This window comes from Furipterus horrens, unplaced genomic scaffold (assembly GCF_987537825.1).
Source record: "Furipterus horrens unplaced genomic scaffold, mFurHor1.1.pri manual_scaffold_10, whole genome shotgun sequence".
Taxonomy (NCBI): domain Eukaryota; kingdom Metazoa; phylum Chordata; class Mammalia; order Chiroptera; family Furipteridae; genus Furipterus; species Furipterus horrens.
In genome coordinates this window covers 1,753,597-1,770,272 of record NW_028327180.1, presented here as the reverse complement: position 1 = coordinate 1,770,272, position 16,676 = coordinate 1,753,597, and the positions used below count along the sequence as shown (strand labels likewise).

At 53.9% G+C, this 16,676-nt stretch overlaps 1 protein-coding gene and 1 long non-coding RNA gene across 2 annotated transcripts in view; one reads left to right on the top strand and one right to left on the bottom strand.

Moving 5' to 3' along the window:
- The window catches only part of LOC149999165 (uncharacterized), a 159,917-nt gene that overhangs the window by 118,945 nt on the left and 24,296 nt on the right, over positions 1-16,676 (bottom strand). The gene's annotated exons all lie outside the window — the stretch shown is intronic.
- On the top strand, positions 8,982-15,935 carry MAD2L1 (mitotic arrest deficient 2 like 1). Its single transcript, XM_090288355.1, has 5 exons — positions 8,982-9,165; positions 9,772-9,918; positions 12,292-12,412; positions 14,482-14,585; positions 15,240-15,935. The coding sequence occupies exons 1-5, from the start codon at positions 9,093-9,095 to the stop codon at positions 15,410-15,412; spliced, it is 618 nt and encodes a 205-aa protein (XP_090144481.1). The 5' UTR covers positions 8,982-9,092; the 3' UTR covers positions 15,413-15,935.

Below are 16,676 nucleotides of genomic sequence, written 5' to 3'. Positions count from 1 at the left end.
AGCCAAACCCCCCACCCGCGCCACCCACCGGTAGCAGTGAGAGGAGGTCAGCGGCCGGGGCGCGGGGGTCTTCACGCCGTCCAGGGGGCAGGAGCTGAGAGAAGGCCGAGGCTCAGCAGTGGGGGAGGTGTGTCGCCCGTTAGGGACTAGTAGCATGTTATTATAGATATTTAATTGCTTTGGATGAACAGCTGAAACAGGGAAGAAAAAGTAACAAGAATAGGAGTGTTTTACATAAAGAAATGCAAAACCCATAGTTTAGACTGAAAAATAACGGTACTGACTTAGTGTATCATCCGCTACACAGAGCGACCCAGCACTTTTCGGACGTTCGCATCACAGCCTCGTTAGCTCAGGTTTACAGAACGCCTGCCCTGCCCTTACACTTCTGCTCAGAGCCTTTGCTGACGCGGTCTGCTCTCCCCAGAAAGTAAATAGCTCCTTCCAGGGCCTCTAGGGTTATCTTATGCGTCACTGCGGAGTTCCAACAATCAGATTCTGGAAAATGATGATCTAAAATAATTTCCGGAGGCCTTGGCGGTCTTTTGTTAAACCGCATTGAGAAGTGTTTTGCTGCCTCTCAGTCTATCGTGGAGGAGAGGCCTGCTCAGTTACTGTGCTCCAGTGAGAGCACGCTGACCGAGTCCAGTTACTGTCACTAAGGGGCGTACTTAATGAACATGAAGACCGCCCGCTAGAACGTGAAGTGGACGTGAAAGTCCGCACTTCAGACCCGCTGGTGCGCCTGCGGCCGTGCTCACAGGCTGTCCCAGCACCCGCCACGCTCATTTTAGACGGGTGTCCACAGCCTTCGCTTCGGCTCGCAACGTGCAGGCAGAACCGAGGCTGCAGACGCTTTCCCGGGGCCTCAAAGCGCTCTTCTCCCCAGGCCGGCCGCAGCCCTCGCTCAGGAAAAAACTGCTTTTGAAACCAAGCCCTCGTTGGCGAAGACAAGGCGTCTGCTGTTCAGGAGATTGATTACCCTGGGGCCTGACCTAATTGGGGGATTAGATATGGTTCTCTGCTCCGGACGGCTCAGCCTGCCGAGAAAAAACTCAGATCAAAAAAAAAAAAAAAACAAAGAGCGAACTCCTCTTGGACTCCAGGGCGCTTTTATTTCATCCTGCTTTTCTTTACATGGACACACCCAGGATCGCCACGTCTGGTCGGGGAAACCGGTGCTTTCTGAGCTGCCAGTCTCTGAGTTCGCCATGTCGTTCCTGCAGTAACAGGTGCGTGTTCCCTTTCATCACACACACCACGCATCACCCCCCAAATGGCTTTCCCGTCACATACCCGAGTTCAGATCCCGTATAACACACACACACACACACACTCACAGACACAGAAGACCTGGCCTTTCCCGTGGAACCCGGTCAGTGTTCTCGTTTGCCCCTTAGGTGTCGCTGCGGCCCCAGACACAGACGCCGCCCGAACGCCGCGGCCAACTGCGTTGTCCGTCCCGGCCTTTGACAACGAGGCCTTTGTGAATGCTCTTCCCACACATGGGGCCCAGTCCATCCGTCCCAAACAGGACAAAGGACACAGATGCTCACGTCCGTCGCGCTCCCACGTTGGCCCTCGCCGCCTCGCCCAGACACAGACGGGGCGCCTGCCCCCACTGCCTGTGTTCGCCTTGGCCGCCCACTGGGCAGAGTGCGGGGTCCTCGGCTGTGGGGAGCGTCACGCTTCGCTGACCTGACAAGTCAAGTAACCGAGTGGATTATGAAGCTGCACATCACTTTCTATAAAACTTCAAGGGGGCTTCCTCCAGTGGGACCGCAAAACGGGTCTGTTGTCCAGAACGAAGACGTCTTTCTACGCATGTTGTTCCCCTTCTTGAACTCTTGAGATAAAACCAAGTTCAACTGTCCTCTGTCACTGAAGAAAACGGTTTCGGTGGCAGCGTTCAGGCGGAAGTGCAGGACTGCATCATCCATAGAACGTTTCAGAACTGAAAGGTCGGTTTTCCTGCTTGGTCCTTTCTAATGCGTTCAGTACAATCTGCATTAAGCGTGACTCAGAATCTCTACCCTCCGAAGCCTTAAGGGACTTAAAATAACGTCACAGTACTAAGAAGTACCACAGAGATGCTCTGCAAGGGGGGTCCTTAGGGACTCAGAGGCTCCGGGAGCACCTGTGTGGGCGGCGACACCCCCGCTCCAGAACCGAGACTTCCCTCTATGCCCTTTCACCTTCCATGTATTCCCCCCCGTCCACTTTGTAGTCACAGGTTTTGGACACCGAGCCACTATCAGAAAAGGCAGAAATGGTTTGTTAAGAGGAAAATCACTGCCCCTGGGGAGAGCCCAGCAGCGCTGTGGTGGCGTTTTAAGGCCAACACAGCGGCCACATGAACGCACGTGATGCTCTGACCTCGATTTTAAGGACCTTCCAAACCTGATCAGAACCGAGCGAAGACCCGGTGAAGTAAGGACCTCAGCGGGCTACCAGCGCTGCCAACCTTATCTTCTGCCCACAAGCCGCACCTCACCAAGTATGCTCAGCTGCTCGTTACTGTTAGAATAGTAAACCCCAAAACCAAGGAGGCTGAGGTGCAAGATTTATTACGGGGAACCTGCCGGGCTGTCTCAAAGGAGAGAACAGCAGCTGGTGCACAGGCCGACAAGGTTTTAAAGGGAGGGACAGAGGACTGGAACAGGGTATCGGGGCGCCTAGTGACTGGTTTGGCCTGGGGGTAACGGCAGGAACACTGGGCTGGGTCTGGGGGTAACGGCACAATGGTGGGAACGAGGCACTTGGTGTTCTGTTGGGAGAAGGCACTTGGGGATTTATTGGGCGTGTTGCTGGGGAGAAGAATAGAATAAGGGAGTACAAAATTTTCTACCTCCTACTGGTGCTTTGCAAGATTTGAGGAACTTTTCACTGGACTGCTCAATAGTCATTGTTCGTGGTTTTCACTTCCTGCTCATCAACTTATTGGGTGGGGGTTTTGAGGCTCTTACTGAACCCAAGAATTACAACGCCCCGAAGACAGAACCCCGTTAGTGGCCTTCCATAATAAAATGACATCAAACATCAGCAACCACTAAGCGCAGCACAGTCAGGGCGCGCCGGCCGCCTTGGGACCTGGGCGCACGGTGAGGCCGCAGCGCGCAGGCTGTCTCGGGCCGGTCAGAGCCGGGAGGACAGCTCAGGCTGGAGGGGCCGAGGGAGACCCCAAAAAGGCCCAGACGAAGGCGCTGGAGCTGAAAAGAAGGCTGAAAACGTGGAGGAGGTCAAAGACACAGAAGCCGGGGGAGGGGAGGGGACCCAGGGACCTACGGGAACGCAGCAAGGCCAGCACTCTGCTCAGGGCGGAGTGTCAACTGTGGGCAAAGTGTCCTGCGCGCTCGTTGCCCAAGCTGTCACCACGGCTCCCCACTCAGCGTGTCACGTCTGCTCCGAGAACGTTACGGAAACGCCACGTCAGGGGTCCTGTCCCCACGTTCAGGGCCCTCCAATGGCTCTCTCCTGTCTCCCGGGAAAAGCCCCGTTGCCAGCCTGCCGCGCACAACTCCAGGAAAGGACCCAGGTGTGATCGCAGGACACGGACTGTGTCCCCGCGGGGGTGAGCGAGCTGGGCGCTTACACCCTTGTGACCCCTTGAGTGTACGTTCTGGGCCTGCGACGTCTACCCCCGAACAGCTGGTTTTCCTGCAGGACCCCAGCGGACCTGATGCTCTGCAGGGAGCTCCCTAACGGCCCCTTGGGTCCTCCGGAAACGGCCCCCGGGAGCCTTGGCACTCACGTCGCAAGGCCTGCGCAGCTCCGCGTGGCCCCTGTCCTCTCCCTCCTTCTCGGCAGCTTTCCTGGGTACCGGCCCCCACCGAGGTTTCCCAGGCCAAGAGGGGCCGGCCTCTTCCCCTGCCCCGACACAGCGACCCTGCACCAGGCAAGCAGGCCCTGTGACCCTGGGCGAGAACAGTGCTCACTGCCATCCTCTTTCCTCCACTGACCCCTCCTCCGGCCCCTGGTCAGCGGTCCCCCAAACCTCTCCGACTCTCCTCGCTGGGGGGCCATCTTCACCCGCCCCTGCCCAGCCGCCCTCCCCACCCTCCTCCCTCAGTGTTTCGTGACCACGAGGGAAGGATCTCCATTCCCAACTCTACTCTCTTGCATATGGTCGTTTGTGAGTGGGAAGGGTCTCTTCCTCGGGCCAGGTCCCTGTCTGGGTCCCCGCGGGCTCCCGCCCCGGCTCACGTGGCAACGCCGCCCTGCCACCGGTCCTCTGCTCCCCGCTCCTGAGAACGAGGCCCCCAACGCCAGCCCTTGCCCGTGCCGCTGCCCCGCTGCTCCTGGGACGTCGCACCTTTGTGATGTACCTTTTAGTTCTGACGGTCAAAAAAAAAAGCCAAAGAAAACTAAAAATCAAAAACAAACCAAAAATTCCAAGGATTAAGATAAGCTCAAGTATCAGACTTTTAAATCACTCTTCACAAATAATCAAACCAAGATCTTAAAAAATAATACAGCATATTAACCACATACATCTTAAAATAGTCATTAATGTGTTCGGTGAAAGCAAAAATAATGTATTTTTAGTGATATGAGAATGTTTTTACATGAATATTTGTTTCGTCTTTCTTAATCACTAACATCTGTGAGTATTCTAAATATTTATGTATGTCTATATGTACATACACACATTATACCTAACACTATGGAAATGTTTATAATTTAGAGATAAACTAGACCAGGGTGTAGGCATGACTTTCCTGTGACTGACGGGAAACGCCACTTGAAAGAACAAGGTCTCTGGGAAAGACAAGAGGAAGGGACCCTCGCATTCCCAGCGTCCTGGGAGACTTCCTGGCAGCCCGAGGGCAGGAGTGCTGGCGGATGTCCCACGGCCCCCTCCCCGCGGTGGCAGCGCCCGGGGATAGCAGTGCATACCTTCCTAAGTCCCCAAGATGTTCGGCTTCTGAGTTAAAGTCCTATTTTTGGCTCTCTTAGAAGTTAAATATTACAATTTTTTATTAATTCAATGGAGACTAAAGGTAACTCAAAATGAATAAGACTCTTAATGTTAAATTCCAAAAACGAAAAGGAACCTATCTTATTAATCCTTTAAGTATACAAATTTATAAGTATACCCCATTTTTAAGAATAACAAAAAGCTGTTAATGCACTGGAAATATCTAAATGCCACACCCTCTTGTTTCTCATACTAGGCTCCACAAGAATATCCTTGGAGATACACTAATTAAATAAAACTTGGTTCCAAGTTTTATTTTTACGATAACAGAGCGCAGGTTTAAAAAGGCCTATTCTGGGCCGTCTGAGAGGCCCCCTTAATCAGGGAACCGCAACTCCTTCCGTGGGGAAAGTCAGCCTCCCCACCTACAGCCCGTTGGGGCCCGGCCATCGTAAAGACTCCGGTTCCTCTCTAATCCACGCGCTCCCCAACATAAACCCACGCTCCGGCCTTCGGTAAGCCTTTTTGGCGTTAGCTGATGTTACGTAGGTGAGGTACGTATTCAGCTTGTAAGTGGAAAGCCCTGGCACAAGTGATAAAATTAATGCACATGCCCGACTTGTAACCTGAGAAACGAGGCCCGACCTCTGTACCGTCTGAATGATCTATGCATACAAGGCAGGTTACCAGAGCGATTTCAGATGAAAAGGCCGCGTTTCACTAAAGAGAAAAAATATAAATGAGTTAGTGATTTTTCCTGTTTCCACAGAACGTTTCTTCCTGTAAATCTTCATAAAGAGGTATTGACAATTATGTGACAAAGACCTATATTTACAGTTGATTTATTGTTTTGTCTATGGAATGCTTCAAAAGATATCTTCCCACTTACTCAAATCTTCATTTTATCATTAGTTGGTAGATTTAACAGAGCTAAGTCAACTATGCTTTCATACTAAGCAATAATAAAAATAACCCTGCATATAAAATATTCAGAAGCAACAAGCTAAAAATTACTATATCCATAAATTGTTGACCAGATTTAATATATAATTGTAAAATCAATTAACATGTTAAATCTATTTTCATTAATTTAATAGCAACCATGACTTTTTAATTCTTCACAGAGGTTTTGTGTTGCTAGTTTCCATATCTAAAACTGTTCTGATCTGTTCTGAATTTCAGTTATAGCTTAAAATACACTGTGCTGTCAAATACAACTGGTCACAGAACCCCATTCACAGTACCTGACCATGGTTGGGCTATCAAAAGACTTCTAAGTGACTATAGGGCACTATTTCAAAAGAATTATAATAAAATTATCAAAATGAAATCCTAGTAAAACATGGGAATGCTTTCTGATAAGAGACAGCCATGCTTCTCATTACAAGAACTATGGATATTTGTTTTCAATAATGTTTGGTACTTAATTTTTACTAAAAATGAATTTCATATCCTACATATCCAACTGGATCATTAAAAATTATAAATTATGCCAGTACAGAGATTATCTGTTGCCTTTATTAAGCCACTGCTTAATAATAAAATGTCATGATTCAGATTTATTGTGCCACCTTTATGAACAGGTGGACCACCAGTCAAGAGCTCCTGGGAGAAAAGTATGTGGGGAAAACGGGTCTTTGGGATTCACTTTATGCAAATTAATTTTTATGCCCATGAAAAAATATAAACATTCGTTAGATCTACAAAATAAGCCTTAAGTAATCAGAGGAGAAAATGTACAATTATAATTCTTGCCCCTCACATCAAATGAAAAATGTATATAAGAAAGAAAAAGTTTAAGACTTATGGCAGCATCCTTTTCTAAAATAAGCAAATTCCCCAGACTTACATAAACATCTATGTGCACAAAAGTTTTTTCTCAAAATTCAGTAGGTGAATGTCTTATTAAAATTATCATATAGGTAAGTATCTCTGTTGTATCTGATTTAAAATACATGACTATTTCAAGACTATTTCAAGATGTTGGCCTCAAGACTAAAATAACACCTGACCAGTTGAAAAAAAAGAAATCTTTCTGAAGTCTACAAGAATGACTCATCTACCTAAAATGTTTTGATGTTTTAAAAAATTAACATGCAATTAAATGTAAATGTTTTTTGTGGGGCAGGGTGCACACATGAGTGCACATAAATGTTTAGAAGGATACACTTCTACATCATAATCCAACAACTCATTCTGATGTATTCCACATACAGGAATACCTTGGAAACCACCAAATTCATTTTCCCTTCATTTTACTTTGAACTGAGGCACAGATATGGGGACTCAATTTTTAAAAGATATTATTATATTTCACATATAAACAGTGCCACCTTCTGGCAGTTGAAAACTATTTGTTAACAAAATTTCCTATAGATTGTAACTGCCATTTTCTTGACAAGTTATGTGTACAGGTTATTGAGTAAAAATTCTTAGCCTAATATAAGTTAATTTTTTAAAATCATCTTTAAAGATAACATTTTTTCCAGCATGTCTTCAGATAGATATAATTTAAAAAGAGCCTAAGTCAGAAACCCTAAATTCTGATACTAAATCTATTAAGTAGATGCTGAATCTTTAACTGTATAGCCACTTGGGACCTGTTTCCTTATCTATACAATTCTTTAATAAGTCATTAATCAAGTTACTTTCAGCCTAAAGTTACACTTTGTTCTATTTTTTTAATATTTTATTTACTTTTCTTTTTTGAGAGGGGAAGGGAGGGAGGAAGAGGGAGAGAAACATCCGTGTGTGGTTGCCTCTCACGTGCCCCCTGCTGGGGACCTGGCCGGAAACCCAGGCACGTGCCCTGGCTGGGGATCGAACCGGGGACCTCCTGGTTCGCGCCGGCGCCCGATCCACTGCGCCGCAGTCAGGGCTGCGCTGACTCCGGCTTTAGAAACGCCTGTGAGTACTTCCGGTTTTAGCATCTCACTGTGGGACACAGGCGGGTCTACGCACACTTCCCCACGGCTGTCCCTGTGCCATGACAGGGCTCTGCGTGAGCTCTGCCCAAAGAACAAACCCTAGTTTCTACTCCTCGTCCAAACAGCGTCCCCTAAACAACGCACGTTAGAAGGGGCTGAGCTGCGAATTAAAGTGAACCGAGTAACCAAAAACAAGTTAAAGGGACATTCCGTAAAGGTCGGGAGTGCGTGCCCGAGCCCCTGAGGGGTCACTGTCAGAGCAGGCGCCCGCGCGAAGCCCCCGGAACCCCGTGGGGCCGCAGCAGGTGGTCCCCCCCCGCCCCCCCGCCCCCCCGCGCTGCCGGGCCCACACCTCCCTCCGCCCCCGCGGCGGTCACCGGCGCAGGCCCCGCGTCCGGGCGTCCTGCTCTGACGGGCGCCTCCTTATCCACCCCCCGCCCCCGCGGCAGGCATCGCCCGCTCCCCTCCGTCTGCTCCCCCAAGAGCGACCCCAGGGCTGGCCTCGGGCCTGTGCGGGACGCCGGTGCCCACGCGTGCCCTCCGAGCGCCCGGAGACCAGCAGCGCGCGTGAGAAGTGGGGTTCGGGCCACACGCAGCACTGTCCGCGCCTGGAGGTCAGGCCGCACACGGACGAGGAGCAAGTGGGGTCGTTGCAATAACACGCGTTATCTCCTGCAACGCGCGGGAAGCGCAGCCTCAGTGCGGAACCGTTTAAGCCCCATCAGTGGGACACGTGGCCTTTCTGTTCCGTCCCCAGACTCCGGGGTTCTGCACGGGCGGCCGGTCTCCGCTCGGGCCCGCGTGTCCGCGGCGCCCGCGGGCCCCGGAGGCTGGTGGCTGGGCTGAAACCCCCCGCAGGGGGCGCGACGGAAGCCACGAGCGTACGTGCCGGGCGAGACGCCCCCGCCGACGGCCCTGCCCGCCGCCCGGCCGCCAGGCGCCTCGGGGACAGTCGGCGGCACTCGGAACCCACCTCCCACACCCTGAGCGCCTCCGGGCCCCGCGCGCCCCCGGGAACGGCCCCCCACGCCGCCGCCGCCCCGGAACTGCCGGCCCCGCCCCTCCGGCGCCGCGTGACGCGCCCGCGGGGGCGGGACGGGGGCGGGGCGGGGCCTGCGCGCCTGCGCAGACGCGACGGCGAGCGGCGTCGTTACTTTTGAAACGAGTGGCGGGAGCCGCAGCGGAGCCTGCGTGGCCGAGTGCGGGGGGCGCGCGCCGCGGCCGTGGGCGTGGGCGTGGGCCTGGCCATGGCGCGGCAGCTCTCCCGGGAGCAGGGCATCACCCTGCGCGGCAGCGCCGAGATCGTGGCCGAGTTCTTCTGTGAGTCGGCCGCGCGGCGGGGCGGCGGGGGGCGGGGGAGCGGGCGGCCGGGGGCCTGCAGGACCGGCCTGCCGCCCGGCGGGGCCCCGGGGAGGGGCGGAGGCGGGCGCGACGCTGTGAAGGCGGCCCGGGGCGCGCGGTGCTGCCGAGGCGCGCTGGCGAGCAGGCCCCGGCCCCCGCGCGCGCCGGGAAGGGCGGCGACCTCGGGCGGCGGGGCGGGACTACCGCGCGCTCCCCCCGCCCCCCGGGGCCCGGGCTGGCGGCTCTTCGGGCGGGCCCCGCGGACCCGGGCGCGCGGTCCCTTCCCCGGTGGCAGCCGGCGGGACCGGGCGGGGGCGGGCGGCCGAGTGCGGGCGCGGATTGCCGGGAGAGGAAACCTGGCCCGGGCCGCCGCGCGTCCGGCATGTGTCCCTCCTCGCCATGTGGGTGGAGGCGTCTCCCTTACGAAAGCGCGGGTTGCGCCGCGGCGTGGCGCTTCGGCGGGCGCAGAAGCCCGTGCTCAGGCGTCCCCAGCGTGGGAGCGTCCGTGCGCCCTGAAACGTCCCGTTTTCTGGCGGGACACCCAGACTGACCGTGGCCTGCCTTGCACGCGTCTTCCGCCTGCAGCGTTTGGCATCAACAGCATCTTGTACCAGCGCGGCATCTATCCCGCCGAGACCTTCACTCGCGTGCAGAAGTACGGGCTCACCTTGCTCGTCACCACGGACCCGGAGCTCACCAAGTACCTGAACAACGTGGTGGAGCAGCTGAAAGGTATCCCATGATGGGAAACGGGTTGGAGTTCTGCAGCCTCTGGAATCCCCGCGTCCTAGCCGCGCGGTGGTTCTTTTTCAGCTTTGGGCACAGAAGGGTGAAATAAACCCATCTCAGACACCCGCGCTCTCCGTTGGGAGGAAGCACATAACATGCGTGGGTCAGGACTCTGATGCGGCTCCACCCACGGCCTCCATCAGCGGCGTGTGGGGGGCCAGACGGAACCAGTCAGGGTTTTACATAATTGGTGGCATTTATTGTCTGCAGGAAAAAAGCAAACACTGTATTCTTAACACGATGTGTTTTTCTGTACCTGCTTGGAGTCTAAAGCCATCATTCAGACCAAGGAAATAAAATCGGACTCCATGTGGGAACTAAACGTCAGAAAAGGCGTAAAGGGAAAAAGAACCACCGGCAGCGGAGCTCCCCGGAGCCCGTGCTCGGCTCTCCCCTGTCCCCGCTCACCTCTAAAAAGCCCAGCCCCGTTAGGCCCTTCCCGAGTGTTCAGGGAGGTCTGTGTTGTTGGGTCAGCACTTGCTTGGCATCGATTTCTTTTTCCTTCCAGAAGCGTGTTTCTTTCTCTTTCAGGTTTCTTTCCACCAGGGATTCTCGCCTGCAGGTTTTCTGAGTTGCAGGGTGGTGCTCCCGGTCCTTGACCTTTGCGAGCACTAGTCCGCAGAGTGCCGCGGGGCTCTTTGTCTTGCTCCGTGTATCTCGTTCTTTTCATCTCAAGCGGTTCTTAAAATCCCATCCTGCTTTGATTCACGTCAGCGCTGACCCGCCCGCGGCCTCCTCGGGGCTGCTCCCGGGGCCTGGGCGCCCGGCGGCCGCGGGTCTGCGTCTCACCTGGGTCGGCGGGGCAGACAGACCTGCCCGAGCTGCCCCGCTGCCCTTGCCTCTCACGCACTCGAGACCCTCCTGTCTGACATCTGCCTCTCCGGCAGTTACATGGAGGACTGTCCCCTCGGGGGGAGCTGTCCGCCTGCTCTGGCCTCTGTCCCTCCAGCCTTCTTCTGGCCTCTGCACTCATGCTTTTGACGTCTCCGTTTTGACCTGGATCACCCCCAGTTTTAAAAGAAGGAAAACTTACCACCTCGCCCAGGTCTTTACGGTCTGCCCAGTCTCCTCCTCTTCAGAACTAAGATGACAGAAAGCTGTTGCTCTTGCCACGGACCAGCAAGGCCGAGGCCGCGTCCAACATACACGGCCTGGTTTTGTACTGTCTGTAAGCGAAGGATATTTTTCCATTTTTAAAGGGTTGTTTTAAGAAGAATATGCAGCAGGGACCTAGGTGGCCCACAGGCCTTAAACATCACTACGTTTGTTCTCTGTCTCGTTAGAATAAACGCCCCTGCTGCCTCAATGTACCCTTTTATTCAGGGCTTCAGTCTCAGCCACTCCTCGCTGCCCCTAGCTGACGTCAGTCTGTGCACAGCCTCTCCGACAGCCTGTGGGTGATGCCAGCCTCCTGTCAGCCCTGGGCCCCTGGGGAACGGCCCCCCGACATCCTTATGTGCCTGCCTCAGGGATGCTTCAGAGTCAGCGTGCAGGGCTACCCCCGGGGTCACCCCCATGTCACTCCTCTGTCCTCTCAGTGACTGGTCACCCACGCAACCAGCAATCTGAGCAAGAAGGCAGGCGCTGCCCTGGCTGCATCCTCTCGCTCGCACTCGGGGGTCCCTTGTAACCGCTACACCCCCGAGCCTGCCCGCGGCCCCCCCTCGGCCCGCTGAGCCCTCTACAAGCCTTTGTCACTTCCTGTTTGTATTGCTGACCAGTGCTCCTAGGTCCCCGCCAGGCCACTGTCCACACCGCAGCCAGAAGGACAGCTTGAAGTACAGGCCTGGCTGCCTCCCACGCCGCTGTAAACACAGGAGTGCCTTCCCAGGCCCTCGAAGTCGCGTGTCCTGGGGGTTTGGCCCACGCACCCCGGCGGGGGGGGCCCCTGCTCACCTGGCGGCCTCACCTGTTCGTTCTCTTTTCTCAGCTGCAGTCTTGGCCTTTCGGCCCCCTTCTCGGTCAGACGCTCTTCACTGCCCCCTCTGCATGCTGAATGCTGCGGGTTCTCGGGGCTGAGCTCGGGCCTCGCCCGGGTGCGAACTCCCTGGGAAGGCTGGGGCTGCCGCTCCCCGACGTCGGGGCCCACCTCCCTGGCAGCCACCGCAGCTCCAGTCCCGTTCACTGGTGCCGGCCTCCTGCCGCTCCCCCGGATGGGGCGGGGAGCCACGTGCTCACTGCCCCGCTGCCCCTGCTGAGAACGGAGCGAGGGGCTGCAGAGTCCGTGGGGAGACCCCGCTGAGGGCCTGGGCGGGGTCAGGAGAGCGCCTTCTGTCACACGGCTGAGCAACACTGCTTCCTCGTTGTGTGTTCCAGACTGGTTATACAAGTGCTCGGTTCAGAAACTGGTGGTCGTCATCTCAAATATTGAGAGTGGAGAAGTCCTCGAGAGATGGCAGTTTGATATCGAGTGTGACAAAAGTGCCAAAGATGACAGGTAAGTGAATTAAGTTATTTCCACTTCCTTGTACGAGGTCTGTCTGGGAAAAGTCCAGCCATTGTTAATGTAACGAGAACGGTTTGCATGACATCTTTGTAACCCTAGCAGCCAAGGAGAGGGGACTGGAATGCACATGTGTGAACAGTGACGACCTCACTGTACTAGTCAGTGGGGCGGTAGATGCCACTGAGTGAGCATGTGTACTGTGTGGCCGTCACATTCAAAATGACTGGGCCAGTAGAGCAACAAATCTGCACCAGATTTTGCGTTAAGCTTGAACGTTCCTCCGTGGAAACTATTCAGATGACTCAGAAGCCACAGCTGTGGACACGTGGTGATTGGCAGCTTCATCACAACAGCATGCCTCATGCATCGCATCTGGTGCAGAGTATTTTGGTGAAACGTCACATCACCCAGGTGGCTCAGCCCCCTCTAGAGACCAGATTTGGCGCCCTGTGACTTCTCGCTTCTCCCAAAACTAAAATCACCTTTGAGAGGGAAGAGATTTCAGACCATCACTGAGATTCAGGAAAATACGACGGGGCAGCTGATGGTGACTGGGAGGACTGCGTGAGGTCCAAAGGGGCCTCCTTTGAAGGGGACTGGGGTGTCATTGTCCTGGGTACAATGTTTCTTGTATCTTTGATAAAGTCCTATATTTTTTAACAGTACATGGCTGGATACCTTCTGGACAAACCTGGTATTTTTTCCCCAAAACCTGTTTTCTTTAGTAAAATGAGTTCTGATTACATTGAAATAGGCTCATATGAGGTATAATTTGCTTCTAAGCTATGTTAATTTGATTTTCAATCTCCTGTGGAAAAGAGTTTCTCACTTTAACATGTCATTGATTTGTCCAGATGGCTTACTATTGTTAACCGATTGCCTTTAGTCTAAGTCCATGAATCCCAAAAGCGCGTGCCCGTGGTGGCGCGTGGGGGGCCAGGTGGGCCGCTCGGGGGCTGTGGGAAGGCACTGCCCTGGGTGCTCCCGGCCTACGGAGCAGCCCTGCTGCCTTTCCTTCGTCGCCGCCCACCCCCCCGCGGCCCCGGGAGGCCCTGCCGTGCCCAGCCCAGCCTACTGGTGCCCGGCCCTGTCGTGGGCTTGCTCGCCTGTGCGCTCGGGGCCGCTTTTGGTCACGCCGTTGAGCTTACTTTTGGTCTGTGTTAGGGTACGTTCAGCTCATAAAAAGTTTGAGGACTTAGGGAATTGGGCAGTGAGGCATGACTAAACACGCCAAAATCATTATCCAATTAAATTTCGTGGGTCCCACTTGCTATTTTTGTTCTCAACCGTGGTGAGGTTTTCCTAATGAACCACGTGACAGATTTTCTGTTATTGATACCAAATGCCCTGACACTTAAGACCAACCCTCAAAGGTGATTGGGTCAGTCGGCAGCCGTCCGTCTCGAGAGACGATGGTGTAGCTTCTTAAGAGTCTATCTGCACCGCCGAGAATGGCTGTGCAGTCCGACTCGGGAGTGACACGGTATCTGTCTCCTCCCGTGTCGAATCGACATCTTGCGATGACGCTAGAGTGTCCTCTCCAGTGAAGCTGAAGCTACAGAGCCTGGGCGGGGTGATATGGAGGGTCTGCTGTTGCCCATGCAACAGACCCCCCCTCTCTTCGCAGCTGAAGGATCCAAGGGAAAGACGGAGTCAATACAGCTTGGCTTCAGGTGCGCCGCAGGAGTTGCCGGTGTTGACTACAATGTCAAACCGCCTTAGGGACTCCGGCTCCGGATTTTCTGTCGGGGTTTACTCCCTTAGCCTTTCCCCTGAAGAGGTATGCCGCAAGGCAGCGGAGGTTTTTTGGAGTCAGAGTTTTCCTTCTCTGATAGTGATTGGGTAGGATAAGGAAAATAATAAGAACATATATTGTGCCTACCGGGTTATAGGGCCTGAGGGTATACGTGTACTCATCTCAAAAGGGGGGAAAAAGAAAAGAACTCCTTTTAATGTATTGTTTGATTTTGGAAGCATTTCATTAAATAAATAAATTTATCAATGTTTGAAATAACTTGTTAAAACTAAAAATGAGTTGGTTGATTTGCTTTCTTTGATAGCACGCCCAGAGAAAAATCCCAGAAAGCCATCCAGGATGAAATCCGCTCAGTGATCAGACAGATCACAGCCACGGTGACATTTCTGCCCCTGCTGGAAGTTTCCTGTGAGTGTTACACTATTTCTCCTGGGCTGGCGTTGTTGGGGAGAACGCGGAGCGACTACTCTAAGAATTATCTCTTCATTACATGTTTTCCTTATTTATTATATGTGCTGTAAATGAGGGGGAGCATTATAAAGCCCGAGTCATGCGTTCCAGAAAACCTGGGAGCACTAAGAAGGAAGGGAAGGGACCTGTCCCACAGCACTGGCTTCAGAACTCGGGTGTGACTCCTTTCACGGCTTCTGTTTCCTGCACGTTGTCACGTGTGTCGTTAGCGCTGGAGCTGTGACTGCCCTGCTCTCCAGCGCCGTCCTGAGCGCCCGGGTGCAGGTGCGGTCCCGGCACGGGGCACGGCCATCCCAGGACGGCGAGCTCGTCACCCGTGGCTCAGTCAGGCCCCATGAGATTGTGCACTGGCTGCAAATAGGTCCTAATGGTTTTCTCAGTAAGGAAGACAACACTTGAATCCTTCACAAGATAAAGTAAAAGGAGTGCAGTGTTTTCTGTACTGAAATTAATTTCCACCAACAAAAAGAATAACCTAGTGGTTAGAGACGCGGCGACACCGTCGCTTCTAATGCTGGGAGGTTCAGAACGGAAGGCAGCGCGGGGTTCCGCGGGCACAAAGCGCACTGACGAACCTTCTCTCCAATCCAGGCTCCTTTGACCTGCTGATCTACACAGACAAAGACCTGGTCGTGCCCGAGAAGTGGGAGGAGTCGGGACCACAGTGCATCATCAACTCTGAGCAGGTCCGCCTGCGGTCCTTCACGACCACGATCCACAAAGTAAACAGCGTGGTGGCCTACAAAGTCCCTGTCCTTGACTGAAGCGGAGCCGGGGACAAACCTAGTTCTCACGTGTGTTTCCAGAGCCAGGTCAGCCAGAGCTCGTGTGCGTCTCATTGCTGTTTAGTTGGGGAGAGTTCACATGATACTTAACTGTGCGTAACTGTCCCATGTCCCGCTAGCTGTCTGACTTTCTGTAGAGCTCACGTAGATTTTTGTATACTGTCTGCAAGGGAGCCAACAGGTGACGTGAGCACTGTCACGTCATTTTCTTTGAAGGTGGTAACGAGATGGGAGAACGTTTGCTATGAAGCTAGATGCCTTTGTAATCAGACCTCTTGGTCAAGTTGCATTAGGTCCTTTTGCCCTTTATTTCATTTGTATAGTTTCCATATTGAAAGAAGTCTCCAATTATTTGATTTAATGTATATAATTTACACTTACAAAGCTATCGCTATTTCTACTGTTTAAATTTTGGTGATAGAGAATTTTTAAAGATGCCTTTTTGTGTTTTATAAAATCAAGCTTTAGGTGACATGATAATAAAGTCGAATGTGTACGTTTAGGTTTGTCCTCGCTGCTTTTACAGTGCCGCGGTGCTGCTGCAGGCACACGGGCCGGGCGGTCCCCGCCGCAGCCCTCCGTGCGTGGGGCTGTGCTCGGTCGCGGTTGCCTGCGGCTCGCCACGGTCTGAGACAGACAGGTCCTGACTTCCGGCTGCGTGCAGCGTGACGAACCCTGCGGCTGTCCTGCTCTGTCCTCCCGGGGACACGTGTCACCCCTCTGCCCAGCCCCTCATCACTCAGCCGCTGTCTCAGCTCAGGGTGTGGCGGTGCTTATGTTCAGGTCCCCCTCCTCTGACTCCACAGTGGCTCCGGAACACACAGGGATGCTGTTGGCATCTTCAGCTACACTGGAGAGGCCGCGAGGCGCGTCACTGAAGGGACGAGGTGCATGCGCGCAGGCAGAGCCACGCACACGCAGGTGTGGCGCTCTCCAGTTCCAGGTGTTCCCTGGCAGCCTTTTAGCTGTCGGGCCCCCACGGGCACGGGGGACAGCCGACAGCTGCTTGTGTCACTAGGTGCTGGGACCTCAGGCTGCAGAGGGGATGAAGTCTTTCTTTTTCTGGCGAAGCACTGATTGGCTGCCTCTCGCACGCCCCCACTGGGGACCTGGCCCACACCCCAGGCCTGCGCACTGACTGGGAGTGGAACCAGCGACCTTAGTTTGTGGGGCAGCGCCCAGCCCACTGAGCCGCACCCGCCAGAGCGAAAGGTGAGTTGAGTGTGGAAGTCCCTTCAGTTCA

Excerpts from the sequence above, each read along its gene's own strand:
- MAD2L1 (XM_090288355.1), top strand. The coding sequence starts at position 9,093 with ATGGCGCGGCAGCTCTCCCGGGAGCAGGGCATCACCCTGCGCGGCAGC. Across the intron at positions 9,166-9,771 it reads GATCGTGGCCGAGTTCTTCT|CGTTTGGCATCAACAGCATC; the intron begins GTGAGTCGGCCG and ends TTCCGCCTGCAG. Across the intron at positions 9,919-12,291 it reads CGTGGTGGAGCAGCTGAAAG|ACTGGTTATACAAGTGCTCG; the intron begins GTATCCCATGAT and ends TGTGTGTTCCAG.